Genomic DNA, 15,825 nt, shown 5'->3' on the forward strand with positions numbered 1-15,825 from the left:
CGTTGGGGTGGGGCCCCGGCAGGGGGGAGTGGGGGGCAGCTGGGGGGAGGAGAGCGCCTTGCAACTCTGGAGGCAGCACGAGACGTGAGCGCACCCGCTAAGCGTGCGCCAGTGGATGGACTGCGTCCTGTGTATTCAAGTCAGCCCTGGTCACTCCGTACGATGGGTTTAATGAAAACAATGGATCTCTGAGGAGCTGGAGGGGAGCTGGTGGGTGAGCAAGAGGAAGGGTAGAAAAGACCTGTCTGCTTTGCAGGGGTCCTGCAGACATGACCTCCCCTAGGGTTGCCTGCCCCAGGATGTGGGGCTGCCGAGGGCCATTGGACTCATCTGCAGGGATGAGCAGTGTCTCTGGGTGATTCCAAGCCACAACCAGCAGAGACAGGGCCTGACTGATAATTTCATCAGGAAGGCTTCTTGTTTGACTATGGCTGGCTTCACATCCCCAGTTGAGCCTTGTTAAGAGTGAAAGTGCCGGGGGATCCGTGTCACTCCAGGGAGACCGTGCACACCTGAGGGAAGAGCTGCAAGGCAGCAGCTGGGGGATACACCCACGAGGAGCCAGAGGGGAGATGGGGAGGGCAGGGGAGAAATGGCTCAGGGGAGAGTGGAAGTCAGGATGGGAGGCAGGAGACCTGGGGTTGGGTCCCAGCCCTGCCACTTGTGGCCATGGAACGTGGGCAGGTCACTGCACTGTCCCAGCCCAGTCTCATTTGCAAGTGCAGCACAATAGTAATAATGGGGTGTAACTGCCGTGCAGACTGAAGAGTTTTCTGCAAGTGTTGGTGGTTGTTATCTTTATTGAACTGGGGGCTTGCTGGGCAAGGAATTTAAATAGTGAGGACTCCTCCAGTGGTAAGGAGAGGTGTGTAAGGACGATAGTTCCCACAGGTGCTACAAGGAGGCAGTGAAGGATAATGTTAGAACATAGACTTTGGAGGCTGAAAACTCCAACTTCAAATCCAGACACAAACTCTGACTAGCTGTGTGATCTGGGCTGAACCCTTGTTTCTTCCATTGGATCATGGGACAATACTTCTTATATCACAGGGGTTATTGCAAGAATTATGAGGGAAAAAAATACATATCAGTACAGTTCTTGGCACGCAGTAGACGCCTGATAGGTGGTAAGTTTTATCGTTGCCATGGAGGTTCTGGAGAGCGAGTTGGTGCAGAATCCCCAGGAGCCCAGGCTCTTTGCTGAGCCCTCAGAACAGAGAACGAAAACAATGAGGGTGAGAAAAGTGTTCCTCAGTGTCCTAAATAGACCCCTGGGGAAGCCCACGGAGCAGACAGGCTCTTAGAGCTGGGGGAGGGGGGATGACTGCAAAGGATACATCCGTCAGAGCCACAACGCTCCAGCACTCATCCAAAGAGAATGTGTCCCCTGGAGGTCCTGAGGGGGAGAACAGGAAGGACTGAAATGTCAGAGAGGGTGGCATAGGACTGGCGTGGCCACGGGGATGGGGTTGGGGCCAGCAGGTCCCTCCTAACCTTTTAGGAATTCCTGGTTGAGAAGGCTCTGGACCTGGGTAGCATCAATGTCCGGCCCCTGATCCAAATGAGGAAGGGATGCAGGAATCACATCGGTGCCCAGAAGCAGAGGGGCACACCTGCCTGACTGTAAAAGCACTGGGATTTCTGAGCACTTAGTTCCCATCTCATCTTTGTCATGAAGCCTTCCCTCCCTCCCTCCCTCCCTCCCTCCCTTCCTTCCTTCCTTCCTTTTTTTTTGGCTGCGTGGCATGACTTGCCGGATCTTAGTTCCCTGACCAGGGATTGAACCCGTGCCCTCGGCAGTGAAAGCGTGGAGTCCTAACCACTGGACCACCAGGGGATTCCCATGAAGCATTTCCTGATTGCTCCAGGCCCTGGTGATAACTCCCTTCCTGAACATCTGTAGTGCTGATTACTCCTGACATTTGATACCTGGTGTGGGTCACTTTGCATTTCTCTCTCTATTCATTACTGGGCTGAAAGCTGTGTTTGCTTCCTCCCCACCATACTTGGCACTTGGGAGCCCCTCAGGAGAAGTATTGTTGAATGAATCAGTTCAGCCCTACAGGTGTGTTCCCCCATCTGCTTCCAGAAAGTAAGTGACAAGTTGCTCTAATTGAGCACATAACTTAGCATTAGTCTTCTCAGCCACAGAAGCAGAAAGGGAGACATCATGGTTTTCCTCGGATAAAAAACGGGAAGCAGCTGAGGTTGAGGGGAGAGAAACTTTTCCTGGCCTGAACTTCTGAAGGTGTTAACTGCCTTCACTTTTCTGTTGGGGACACTGGCCAGTTTTATGGGCAGCAGATTCTGTGACGATTTGACAGAGAAGCAGAGCTGTTCTCCATGCAGCTGTTTCTTTCACCCAGTCTGGTAAAAAGCCTAGGGCATGATGGGACATCACCACCCTGGGGAAGCTTTTCCACGGGAGAAGGAGTTGGAGTGAGGGCTCCCAGCAGGTGGCTAGTGGCCTGGCACTAGGTCAGGAGGAAGGAGGTGCCTCCTTGGGGTCTTCTGAGAACCAGCACCACACAGACAACAGATAAGCAGTCCCCAGGGTGGCCTCACCACCCAGAACAGAAAGCAAAAGCAGCCCTACAGTTTGTCCTTACTGGAGTCCTTTAGCTGGAAAAATTACCCCCAGTGATGTCACCAGTGCAACACATCCTGCCAGCATCTGAAATTGGCCCTTAGGTCATCCCTCCAACGTCTCACTGGTTGGTTACGTCAGGGAAGTTGGTGTTGTGTGCCCGCCATCAACTGAGTTTTTTCCTCGAAAGAATCATGGCACCTCACTATAAAGAGCAGTTGCCACGGTGAGGAATGCCAACTTACATGGAGTCACATGAGAATGTAAGCAGCTGTGGGGCATGGATCACATCCCCCACCCTGGGATAGCCCCTGACCTGGTCCCTGCACCCAGTAAACATCAGAATGTTGGAAGAGATGGGGCTAGGAATGGAGATAAAGGTTTTCTGAACAAAACGCCCAAAGAATCGCACGTTGGCCTCTACCACCTCAATGGAAGATGCCTAAGGACTGATGCTTTGCTTTCCTTGGAACATCCTAGGGTATTTGTACATGTTTGCTGATTGAATAAATGATAGATGATGGATGTGGCCTGTCCCAAAGGCTGAGTGTGTCCTTCCTTATCCCACAGGCGGAGCCTGGGTTATGGTACCACCACCACTACTATGGCTGATAAAGGGGTACAAGAGATTGGGAGACAGGACAGAGTACATGGACGAATATTTGGCTCTCAACTTTCTTTTGAGGACACAACCTCTGAGGATAGTTTTCAGGTTGTGCAGAATGATACCAGGTTGGCCCTGCTCAAGGGTGTCCACCAAGGGGTGAAAAGAAGTTGGAGTCCCGTCTGGGTTCTACTCTCGAGCCATGCACCTTGGCACAAAGCTCCATCTCTCTTCTATTCTAATTCCTACAAAGGCCTCATATGGGCTGCCAGTTACCCTCTATGAGAAGACATTTGGTTGTTGTTTGGAAAAGTCCTGATTAGGGAATCTGTACCACTTATCATATGACAAATTATATTTTGTATTTCAGAGGTGCAGGTTCATGGACCATGTTGAGGACTTTGCCACCTGCCCCTGAAGGAAGCTTGGTCTCGCGTATCTTAATCTGGTCCTGCTGATCACCTAGGGGAAGGGACCTTAGCTAGAGCATCTGCTCTGGGGAAGTAGATCTGTCTTAACTCAGTGCAGATTGATTGAGCACCTTCTCTGTGCCAAGGACAGTGATAGTTATTGGGGACAAGGAATGCGTACGATGTCATCCCTGCCTTCAGAAGCTCACAGAATGGGGACATTCACCATAGTAGATCCTGTTTTGCATCAAGTGAAGTGCTTTCTGAGTCAGCCCAGATGTGGGCCTGAACCCTGGGCTACTGTTGATTTCAAGGACGTTCATACTGAGCTGTTCCCTATAACATGTACTCTCATGCCAGCCACATTCTTCATCTCTCCTTATTTTTATCCCTGGGCCCAGGCTACCTGAATAACTTCCCTTTGGCTGCCTCCTGGTTACCAATGCCCTGTTAGCCTTCTCAATGCCTAGCATCTTCCTGTCCTTGGCCCCTGCCTGCCCGAGGCCGGCACGGTACACACGATCATCTATATGGCTTTCCGCTTCCCACACCGACATGAGGACTAATGGTAAAAGGCCCAGCGTGCAGAGCCCTTGGCAGCTGTTTTTTTTTCCTGACAAGTCAAGGAGTTCCTTATAACGGCTTATTAAACCATTAGGAAAATCCCTGGTGCACGTAGGTGCCTTGGCAGGAAGCAGGCTGTTGGTGCTTTCTGAAGCTGGCCAGCTCCCAAGAAGATGGATGCCATCGTTGGTGGGAGATGGCAGAATGGGAGAAGGAAGACTTCAAGGGGTATTGCCAATTGCTTGTTTAAAGATTTAAAAAGCTCACTCCCCTATAATCAGGCGCTTCCTTTCCAAACTACACTTCACCCCAGATGTCACCCAGGTGGGGCGCCCCGTCTCTCCAGATCAGCTCTGGACATCCAGGGAGAGAGGCTGACACGACCACCCATCAAGTCATCTTCCTCTCTCTATCCTGATAAGGACCTGGGAGAGGTTTCCTTCCCTCTGGCCCCTCCATCACCTGTCCTATGTAGGGCCCCTCACCGTCATGCTAACTACTGTACCTGCTGAGCGTATCTGTAGAAAATGCTTCATTGGGAGGCACTTCTGGACGACTTGCCTGGATCTAAGGAAGAAGAGCCAACATCAAATTTCTGGGGAAGGAGGCTGCCTGTCTGATACGGTGAGGGCCCCAGAACCTTCCACCTGGATCTGAGACAGAGGCTTCATCCAGCAATTGGATCAAACCTTTCTGGGGAATGGGAATTTGTGGAAGGAAGATGGTTGGGTCCAGCCTGGCCTTCAAGGCCTGGTCTTCTCACCTCATCCCTGCCCCTCTGAGTCATCACCAGCCCATTGTGGTATCTGTGCTTTCATTGGTCAGTGGCGAGGCAAGAAGGAAGGAGATAGAAGCTCTCGGGGAGGGGACGTGACCCAGTGAAGTTTGCCAACCAAGCCTTGCTGCACACTTACCTGCGGTGGTCTGAGGTTGAGATTATCGCCCAAGTTCCTAGAAAATCAGGGGGACAGTGTGACAAGGATGACCAGCTCACTATTCAAAGGAGGCTCACGCCTACATGTGGCAGGCACCCCTGCAGGCATTGGGCATCTACGCCAAGGACACACGTGGAGAGCCCTCAGCACAGCCAGCTGTGAAGTGGGCAGCCACGGCAGTCAGCAGACAGATGAGCATCGTGACCTCGTGTCCAGTCTTTCGGGTGTGGCCCTCCCCTGGTCTTCAAACCATTTTGTAAACTGCTCCTTTCACAACCAGATACACGTGTATCATAACCCCCATTGCCAGGATGGCAAATAAGATTGGTCTTAGGTTCCAACTCTGAATGGTGGCACAGTGACCATCTGGCATGCTGGACTGAGAAGGCCTCGTCCATGCTCAACTGTAAAGACTGCCATGATTGTAGTGATGTCTGCCTCGGGGCCAAGAAGGCATGAGGTGCCCAGCAGGGTGTGTGCTTGTTGATCCCAGTCTTCACTGCAGTGAAGAACCTCCACCATCAGACTCTATCACTCAGGCCCATGTCTCGCTGTCTCCCTGATGTACCCCACATTCTGCCTGCATTTCAGACGATTGCCATGCATGCCACGTACCACGTTCCTGTGTGTATGGACAACATCGCTCATTCTTCAACAAGCCCCATGCTCACCCACTTCCCTGCTTCTGCTCATGCCTTTTTCCTCCACCTGCACTGCCTTCCCCTGGGAAACACCGTTAGGTTTTCCATCGAGGACTAGCTCACATTCCAAGTCCCCCAAGAAGCCTTCCTCTGTCCCTCTTGCCGGGAGGGAATCCCTCCACTCTGTCCTCCCACACACCCCTGCACTTCCGTCAAGCAATGGCTGCATCCTGTTTGTGGTCTACTTATTGGTTCACAGACTCTCTCGCCCCCACTTTGTGCTGAGCATCTTGAGAGCGGGGGCCGTGCTGTGTCCCCTGCTAACAGAGTGTGTTGCTGCACAGAATGATGTAATGCGTTTTTATAAAATTAAGTAGAATAAAACGTTTAGAATCCCAGAAGTTCTGTACCTGTCACTGTCTGGCATCTTTAGGAAGATTCGGAGCAAGAACTCAACTGCTTCTCTGCCTGCGGAGACGACCACCACATAGGTCCCAGGGCTCAGGCTGAAACACTCTGTAAGGTTGCATGTGGTTTCAGAAACGATGTCTTCTCAGCAATTCTGAACTTGGAAAAAAATTGTGGACGGCAATCCCTCTCGGAAATGCTGGAACTGGAAGAGACGTGATGATGGTAAGAAACCCCTCTGTGCATGGGCCCCGGCTACCAGGAGAGACCCCTACCTCCCAGACCCCTCTCCATCCACCAAAACAGCACTACAGGCCCTGAAAAGGGAGACACTGTTTACCCGAAGTCTCGAAATGCAATAGAGTTCAGACTGTTATTTAATATAGATGCTAACACTACAATGTATGGGGGGAAATATGATACATGGTTTTACCTCATTAAATCTTACAGCATCCTGGGCTTCTGGGTTTATCTGCCTGCTTATATACAAAGACGAATCATGAAAACTAGTGAGATTGTTCCAATACTGAATTAATTCAGTAATTCAAAACCTAATTCAGTATTGGAATTTGGAGTCCTTTCTCTCTGGACCCTTTTGCAAAGCACTCCTTGGACCCCTGCAGAACTGCAGGGCTGGAGTCCTTTCACTCCCTCCATTTCTTCCTTCCAGTAAAGCCCTGAAATGCCTTCTCACTGGAGAATAATAGGCCCTGATCATTTTCCTTCTATTTCAATATTTTCTTAGAGATAAAACAATAAATATCATGCAGTTCCTATTACCGGACGTCACATACATATGACATGATAAAAACCCTTTACTAAATAAGTTTTCCCCAACACAATTGAGATGGGGATTCCATTTAGAATGGTCACGCAGCACGAAATGATTGCTTGTGAGCTCTGCCTTGGGGGGAAACAAGGAGACGGGGAGAGGGTCTTTTCAAGGGGTGGGGACCAGGCTGGGCTGCACACTGAGGCTACTGTTGCTGGTGTGCATCGGGGCGCTCGGCAGAGTCTCCAAACTGATGCTGCTGACATGATCAGCAGCGCTAGTGTCTCTGGAGCCTGCCTTGCTTGGGCCTTTCTGGCAAAAGAAATGATGAGACCAGTTCTTCTCCAGACAGCCAGCACTGTTCTCGTGTGTGTGTGTGTGTGTGTGTGTGCGTGCACACGTGTGCACATGGGGAGGCACTGTGTACAGACGTGTGTGGGCTTTGAGCCTCCTACAATCACAAGACCTGACCCTCTATTTCTAGGGATGCGGCTCATGCCTTTTATTCGATCGAGTCCTCACCTCGTTCTCCAGGCCTGGGAACTAGAACCCTGACTCGTTCCTTGCACCTGACTGCTTCCCTTGAAGCCCTTCCAGAAATTCTCATTCCATGACTGTTGTGCTGAGAACCAGAGTTGGATCCTAAACCCAGCTCTGTGGCTGGGCCGCCGCTATGACAGGCAGACCTCCTTGCTGTCTGCTTTCTGCCTGGGGTTCTGTGTATCCCCTGCTCAAGGACCCAGCCTCTGTCTCCCTGTTGGGGGACGTCTGGAAGGGCCGGAGGAGCTTCCCTGGACCTGCCAGCAGGCTGCAGTCACCACCCGTTGGCTGTGGCTACATCCTGCTCCCTCCCTTTTCCCTTCCATCCTCCTGGCACATGTACCTCCCCTTGGGCAACAGACGCATCACAGAGTTCACATCTAAAGGGGTTTGAGTGCCTGTGAGGTTGGGTTTCCCAAACTCCATCTTTCTGTCTCCATCCTTACCCATATTTTGGTCACCTTTCACCCATGCCAAGCCAGAATATTTACTGGCCGGGGGTGGGTAGGGGCAGGTGGTAGTGGGTGGTCGGGAGGGTGGGGAGGGAGGGTGGTGGCAATGATGTGGTTGTAAGAAGAGTTGGAGGATGTGCCTTGAACTTGCATTTGCATTGCATGCATCCTGGTTGTGGTGGGTTTGGGGGCTGACAAAGAATACAGAAAGCTAAAGATCCACCCCCGCCCCACCAGGGACCCATGAGCCCTGTCTCTCATCTTAAAAGGAACGGGAAGCGTCAGTCTTACCTATCATGGGCCAAATGCTTGAGGATGGTTTCATGGTTGCATTCCCTCTGGAACGTCAAACCAGAGAACAGCCTAAGGGATCCAGCTTTAGACAAGGACAGCTGAAATATTCCCTGCATTGTTGACCTGTTTGGAAGTTCTAAGCTTGTATCTATTACAGGACGTAGCAAGACTGAATTGGCAGCCACGGAACAGCGAGAGACACGTTGAGGTCAAGGGTGTTGGAAGAGGCGTAACAATACGGACAGACGGCAGCAGGGGCGGTGGCCATACCTGATAGTCGATCTGAGGGAAGAGAAGAAAGGCAGGTTCAGGAACTCAAACTAAAACCCAAAGGCGTGGGCTTCCCTGGTGGCGCAGTGGTTGAGAATCTGCCTGCCAATGCAGGGGACACTGGTTCGAGCCCTGGTCTGGGATGATCCCGCATGCCGCGGAGCAACCAGGCCCGTGAGCCACAACTACTGAGCCTGCGCGTCTGGAGCCTGTGCTCCGCAACAAGAGAGGCCGCGATAGTGAGAGGCCTGCGCATCACGATGAAGAGTGGCCCCCGCTTGCCGCAACTAGAGAAAGCCCTCGCACAGAAACAAAGACCCTACACAGACAAAAATAAATTAAAAAAAAAAAAAAAAACCCAAAGGCGAGCAGATCTGAGAAGCCTGGCTCAGGGCCCTGCGTTCCTTTTTGTTGCACTTCCAGCCTGTTCCCTGGAACACCTGGGAGTGAACAGGGACCATCACTCATTCTCTGTGCAGAGCTGTGACAAAGGAAACCCAACTGCTGTAGGGAGCATGAAGGGGACAGGAAATTGAAGGGGAGGACGGTGTGTGAGAAGAGGAGACTCTCCCTTTCTCATCTCAGCTTGGTTACTCTTCACAGCAGTGACGATAAAACTGGAAGGAAAAGAGACAGTGATGGGAACTGGAGGTAAGACAGAACCTGGATCAAATGCAAATTCCCCAGAGTTGGAGCTCCAAGGAGAAGGAAACTGTTACTCCAGCAGACCACTGTAAAGCATGATGGGAATTTGTTCTAGCATTCCCCTCCTCCCAATCACTGTACCTCAGTGTTTGTAGGGATGTATGTGTGTGTCTGAATGTGGAAATACCTATGTTTCCGTCTGTCCATGTTGCATAAGGAGGCACTGAAGATGCAGTCCCATTTTTAAGCCACTTCATGGTTTGCAAAGTATTTGCATGTAATGTGTTGAGTTGTCACAGTAATCCTAAGCATATGCTAGGCTCCTTATTTTATGGGTGTGGAAACTGAGGCTTTGCAGTCTCAGTAGCAGAGGTGAGAATAGAGCAAGCTGTGTTGCTTTTTTTGTAATTAATACCCACCACCTCCATGCACTGTCTTCCACAGTTGGCATGGGTTTCAGTTCTATCCTACTGCTGATCCTGGGCTCCGCTTAGGTGTACAGGCCATTTGATTTGCCTGGGCAGACTTATCTGGAGATCAGGAATGAGCTGGAAGGGAGGTGGAAAGTTCCAGCCTGGGGGAGGATGGAGCTTATCCATCCTTGCTCTTTTTCTCTGTCCTGTCTTTTCCCGGCCTATTTGTACACCACCTGTGTTCGGTTTGATGCAAGGCAGAGCAGTGCTCCCATAGCAGTTGGAGAGACACAGGCCCTTGCCAAGGTTGCAGAAATGTATGTAGCTGTCCTCTGGGCAGCGCTGTACCCATGAACACCAGTAGAGCCCTGGAGTCTCAGAGAGCCTAGTTGCTGGCACCAACATAGCCTGTTTCTCAGCAGAGCTGTGAAAGGAACCCAAGTGTCTCTTGAGTTGTCAAGGTCTGGACTGTTCTTTGGTGTTTAACTCGATCAGGATCCTGCAAGATCCAAAGGGATCTCCAGGGAGCCTAAGGAGGTCACAGGTCTGCATGCCCCTTCAGCAAAAGGGCATCTGAGAAATAAGGTATCTCTGGCCGAAAAGTAGACAAATGGGCTTGGCAACATTTAAAAAAACAGATATGATTACAATATTGCCAGGGCTCCTGAACTGTAAAGACTTTGGGCAAATCAGTAAACACAAGGCTGCTGTGTTGCTCGGCTCTGGGGCACTAGAATCAGAGGAAAATATGAGCAGTACCTCCAGTTTTTGTGCATGGGGGGCAGACCTCATACCCTCTCTGGACTTCTGTCTCTCCTCAGGAAAAGGAAGAGCTGGCTGAGATATTCTTAGGAGTCCTGTCTGGTTCAGGACTTGAATTGAATTGTTCAATCCCTGCTGGCAGACCAGATCTCTCAGCTGCCCAAGATGTCTCAGTCCAGATGAGACAGATGTCTCAGTCCCTTTCTAGCCCTTCCCAACTCCTTTCATTTTGTTCTTCTCAGAGGTGAGATTAGGGGACTCTGAGGATGAGGATCCTCTTAGAAGGTACCTGAATCAGTTGGGATCCTTGGCAGAAAACAATGGAAACTAATCCAGGATGGGGTGAACAGGAGGTCATTTATGGGAAAGATAAATCAGAGTCAATGGGAAATCTGGAGAATGCAACTCAGAAGGTGGGCAGGAATGAAAAGAGGTGGCTACACAGCTGGACACCACCACAGGATCTGCCTGCATTGCTGCCCCAAAGATTTGCTGCAAAGAATCCCTCGGCTGGTCCTAGCTCCTTTAGTTACTTCCTCAAGACTCAAGGCCTAGAGTAACCAAGAACATCTAATTGGACAAGCCTGGGCCACAAGTCTACCCCTTTGCATCCAACGGCTGGGGAGAGGGAATATTTGGCCTCTTTGACTGCTGCAGTGGGGGACCAGGCCCTGCCTTTCACCAAGGTTCCCCCCCGCACATGGAAAGGGTGTTCATGTGCCTAGTGGTGATGAAAATGACAACTGTCCACTACTGCATCCTTAGGAGATGTTCTTTGATAGTCTCAGCTGGTTTGCAGAACCTCGAAAGTATGGTGCTAAACCCCAACAATTTCTTTTCCATTGATTTCATGCAACTAGGATGTGGAAATGTGCTCAGAGAGAGCAGAACCCAAAGGGTTCTCCTCCTTCTAGAGCCAGAAACATATTTTTGTTTGAGCTGTGAGCACCACCAGAAAGGCAAGTGCCTATGTCCTGCTGAGAGCCCTGGTCCTGGGACCACAAGTTCTGGTATCGGGCACTCCCCTGTCACCACCCAGCTGCACCTTGGGCAGGTCATTCACACTGACTTTTGGTTTCCACATCTATAAAAGCAGGAGTGCTGGGGTTTTTGAGACAACGAATGTGAACATGTTTGGAACTCTGAAGTTCTCTATCAGTGAGGCCTTCGTATTAGAGTGAACCACAGCCAGCGCACAGGACGGTTTCAGGACCCAGGAGCCCTGCCTGTCCATGACGGGGCTAAGGCCCTAGTTGTGAATGTTGCCTTAGTCTCAGTGAACATTCCTGGGATCCTTCGTAGAGAGGCTGTAATCAGAGCTCCAGCCACACAAGTGATGGGTGTGTTTGACTGAAGGCTCGAGGGACTTCTGGCACCCGGTCCCCAGCTCTGCCATTAACTCTGACTGTGTCACTTCACATCACTGGGCCTCAGTTTCTTCACCTCTAATATGGGGACAGGGGATCCCAGCATTTGATGGTTGCACGATCTTAGCTACCCATGTTCGTGCAGAGAGGCTGTGGGGCGTATGATTTGAGAACCCTTCACTTTATCTGTGGGATGCATTAAACTATTTGGAAAAGGAGGAGAGAGCACAAGTATCAGATTTTCTTTTGTAACTCCTTTCTTTTGCATGGTATTAAAAAAAAAAAAGAATTCCCTGATCACCTACTCACAGTTAGTGCCTGTGCAGGTGAGTGTGTGTGTTGGGGGGTGTGTGGCGGGATGGCCCCTTAGGAGCTGAAGGGCTGGCTGAAGAGCCATCAGAGGGGAGGGGAGGCTAGGTGGAGAGGAAGACCTGGCCTTGGATGAGTGGCCAAGCAGATGCTCATAAGCCAACCATGGAGCTTTGACCGATTTTGGTGTAAGCATAAGAGAAAAACGTACCTCCGGCTGTATACCCAGGATTGTTTTTTTCCTTAAACTCCTCCCAGAGTTTAGCCAATGATTCTCACACATGTCTGTGTATAAGCAGTCCCTGGGGAGCTCATTACAATACAGATTTTCATGCTCCATCCATGGAGATTGGGACTCAGAATGTTTGGGGGTGATCCCAGGAATCTGCACTGTTGCAACAGCTGGTCTTGGACCAGACTACTTTTTAAGGAACAAGCATTAGAGCCTGCACCAGGAAATGCTGACAAGTGACAAGGGCAGGAGGTGTGTCCCACTGTAATCTCCTTTGTCTCCGGTTTTCCTGCAAATTTACAGAGTTGGACCAACTGAACTCTATCACCCTTTGGGTTTTATTTCTGAGTCTGCAGCTGGGTGAAATCTCCCAGCCTAGCTGGTTGCTTTCTCCAAGGTGTACAGAAATGTCCTCAAAGGGCAAGCCCGGAAGCATGCTGCCTTACCTTGAACACCTCGGACTTCAGTGGAAATGTCCTGTATTTTGCCTTTAAATTTTGTGGCATGACAAAATTGAAGGACACGATGACATTGTTGTTTTCCATGCTTTCTGGCGCAGAGAAGATGTACTGCATGTCCCTCTGGGGCCCTGCATGAAAAAGGGCAGTGATTGGACTTCAGCTCATCTCTGGCATTTCAGGATGGGACCATGACCACTTCAGAGAGCCAGTTCAATGGGTTGTGATGGAAACTCTGGATTTGGGCTAATAGACCTAAGGCCTGAGTCCCATTCCCCACAGTTACTAGTTGTGACACAAGCTTCTTTATTTTGTGAGCCTCAGGGTCCTCCTCTTAAAAATAAGGAGGGAAAGTATAGTTCCTACTTGGTGAAAATGTTTCTTAAACTGTAAAATTGAGGGCTATTTTTATAATAATAAGTGGAATTCCAGAGGCCTCAAGTACGCATTGGTGACAACCATGGAGCCATGAAATGATGTCAATCCCCCAAGCATCAATGGAGACAGAGGAAGAGAGGCAGAGAGATGGCAATTCATAGAACTCTGCTACCCAAGAGTCCTCACCAAAGCCAGAGGGAGACAACTAATGTGAAAACCATTAGATTCAAATGCACGAGAGATCGGGACTTCCCTGGTGGTCCAGTGGTTAAAAATCCACCTTCCAACACAGGGGAGGTGAGTTCAATCCCTGGTCGGGGAACTAAGATCCCACATGTCGCCAGGCAACTAAGCCCGCGAGCCATAACTGCTAAGTCCGCGTGCCTCAACTACTGAGTCCGCGTGCCACAACTACCGAGCCCACACACCACCACTAGAGAGCCTGCATGCCGCAACTACTGAGACTGTGCACCACAGCTAGAGAGAAGCCTGCTCACTGCAACAAAGGGCCTGCATGCTGCAACGAAAGACCCGACACAGCCAAAAAAAACAAAACAACACAACCAAATGCATGAGAGATAATGTATGAAAAATAAATGAAGATGAGACAAGCTAGAAATGAATTAATAGACATCAGAAGATTGGGGTATGATTGGGAAGCTCTGAAAGGGGAATAGGGAGACATAGAGACCATCTCGGTCATCGGCTTTTTGTGAGGATCAAACAAGATGACACACTCAAGTGCACTTAGCAGCACAGAGCAGGTGCTTGCCGGCTGTCTCCCTTCCCCCTCTCCCTTGTAAGGAATTACTAAAGATGGCACCAGTGTATAATTTTGGTCAGTTCATCGATCTGCACTAATATCTGGGGGTGCTGGCCCACAGTCAGACAGGTGCAGCTCAGGAAGATGAATCAGTAAACTTGCTGCCCGAGCGACTCAGTGGTTTCTTAGAATCTGTCCATGATCTCCTGGTGACTAGGTTCTCTGACCAGCAGAGTGAAAAGCCTGGAGGCGTGGGATCATTCAAGCACACCTTCTCGACAGGCTGGTGCCAAGGAGAGGGAATGCACATGTCGAGGTGCAAACACACATACACACACACAAACACACACGCACAACTATGTTGTTTGCATAGCTTTTCGTATCCAGGATGTGTGAGCACGCTCAGGTTCATCTTCAGAGGGTGATATTTCACTCAACCATGTCACAGATGGGGAGCCGGAGGTGCAGTGAGAGTATGTCACTCACTCTCTTAAAATCATATCAATAAGATTCATCTCCAGGGAGCTCAAAGACAGGTTCTGAGGTGCCCACCCTGGGATTTCAGTATGGTGCTGCAGGATACATCAATTAACATGGGCAAGAATATGCTCCCTGATGCTTGGATGGTGCTTTGTGGCTTCAAGGGGAAGATAGAGGTGAATAAATTCCACTATGTACAGTTGGGGAGACTGAGGACAGAGAGACCAGAGTCACAGAGCCAAAATGTGGCAAAAACAATGGTTTAACCCAGGCCCTGACTTCTGTCCAGTGTTCTTTTCATAGCTCCTCCAATGCCCTGGATAATTACTGAAGAGCAGTGGGCCCGTTCTACGCTTGGGAGGTGGGTGGAGCTTAGTAGAAGGACAGTGGGAAAGCAAGAAAGCAGGGGATTCACACTGGAGATTCTCCGGCCCACCCCCACCAGCAATCATTTCCCCTGGAGAAGTATAGCTGTCCCTTTGGGTTGACAAAGTCCTCTTCTCCTTCAGGTCTAGAATTGAGGGTCACTGAGAGCTGAAGCTGGGATAGGGCAAAGGCTGGCAGCTTCCCATCTGGCAGAATAATTACCAATGTCATAACTACCTTCCGCATTTCCCGGAATTAAGTGGTTCTTAAACATCAGTTAGGACCATCTTTCATGGAGTGTGTTTCCATGGTCCAGGCTGACTGGAACTTGGTTACATATAAATAGGCAGAAGAAGTTATCTCGGAAATCTTGACATGACATCCTGTTATAAAGAGAGACACATCACTTAATGACTACGGGTTTGTCCCATAACTTCACTGTACCTCTGCCTATCAACTATAGTATCCATTGATTTACCACTGTCCTACCCAAAGGCCAGAGCCCCATTCTGGTTCATTCGTGGTCAGATACACTTCTGATGTCTCCAGTGGTTGGAAGGACAAGGACAGAGTCAAATTATGAGTTCTTCAGGCCCCTCCCATGGCCAGCAAGACGACTGCCAGTCTCCTTCTGTTCTGGGTCCTACACACGGCTAGGAAAATCACCTTCCCCTAGGGCCCTTTGCCAAATGCACTCTTGGGGTCTTATCAGAATACAATGGATTCAACACCTAAAATCACACCTGTGATTAAAGTTGCGATACTGGAAATATTCTTCCTCCTAATTTATATTTCTCCCTCTGATTCTTAATTACTTAGACCCAGTCTCTTTTTCACACATGCTAAATTTTATTTAAGTATGTCATTGAATAAACCAGACAACCCTTCAGAGAAATGTCCATCTTATTCTTTTTTTTTTTTTTTCTTTTTGCGGTATGCGGGCCTCTCACTGTCGTGGCCTCTCCCGTTGCGGAGCACAGGCTCCGGACGCGCAGGCCCAGCGGCCATGGCTCACGGGCCCAGCCGCTCCGCGGCATATGGGATCCTCCCAGACCGGGGCACGAACCCGTATCCCCTGCATCGGCAGGCGGACTCTCAACCACTGCGCCACCAGGGAGGCCCCCATCTTATTCTTTAAGATGTGAGCATAGCGCTGGGGATGTGTTGTAAAACAT

General features: G+C 50.2%; 1 protein-coding gene across 1 annotated transcript in view; it reads right to left on the reverse strand.

The window, feature by feature from the left end:
• Positions 1–15,825, reverse strand: part of CAPN13 (calpain 13) — a 54,871-nt gene that overhangs the window by 6,261 nt on the left and 32,785 nt on the right. Inside the window, 7 exon segments of the mRNA XM_060116935.1 lie at positions 1,338–1,396; positions 1,495–1,552; positions 4,671–4,732; positions 6,159–6,354; positions 8,478–8,489; positions 12,652–12,794; positions 14,888–15,033. Coding sequence (XP_059972918.1) covers positions 1,338–1,396; positions 1,495–1,552; positions 4,671–4,732; positions 6,159–6,354; positions 8,478–8,489; positions 12,652–12,794; positions 14,888–15,033 — 676 coding nt within the window.

The sequence above is a fragment of the Mesoplodon densirostris genome, chromosome 14 (genome assembly GCF_025265405.1).
Source record: "Mesoplodon densirostris isolate mMesDen1 chromosome 14, mMesDen1 primary haplotype, whole genome shotgun sequence".
Taxonomy (NCBI): Eukaryota; Metazoa; Chordata; class Mammalia; order Artiodactyla; family Ziphiidae; genus Mesoplodon; species Mesoplodon densirostris.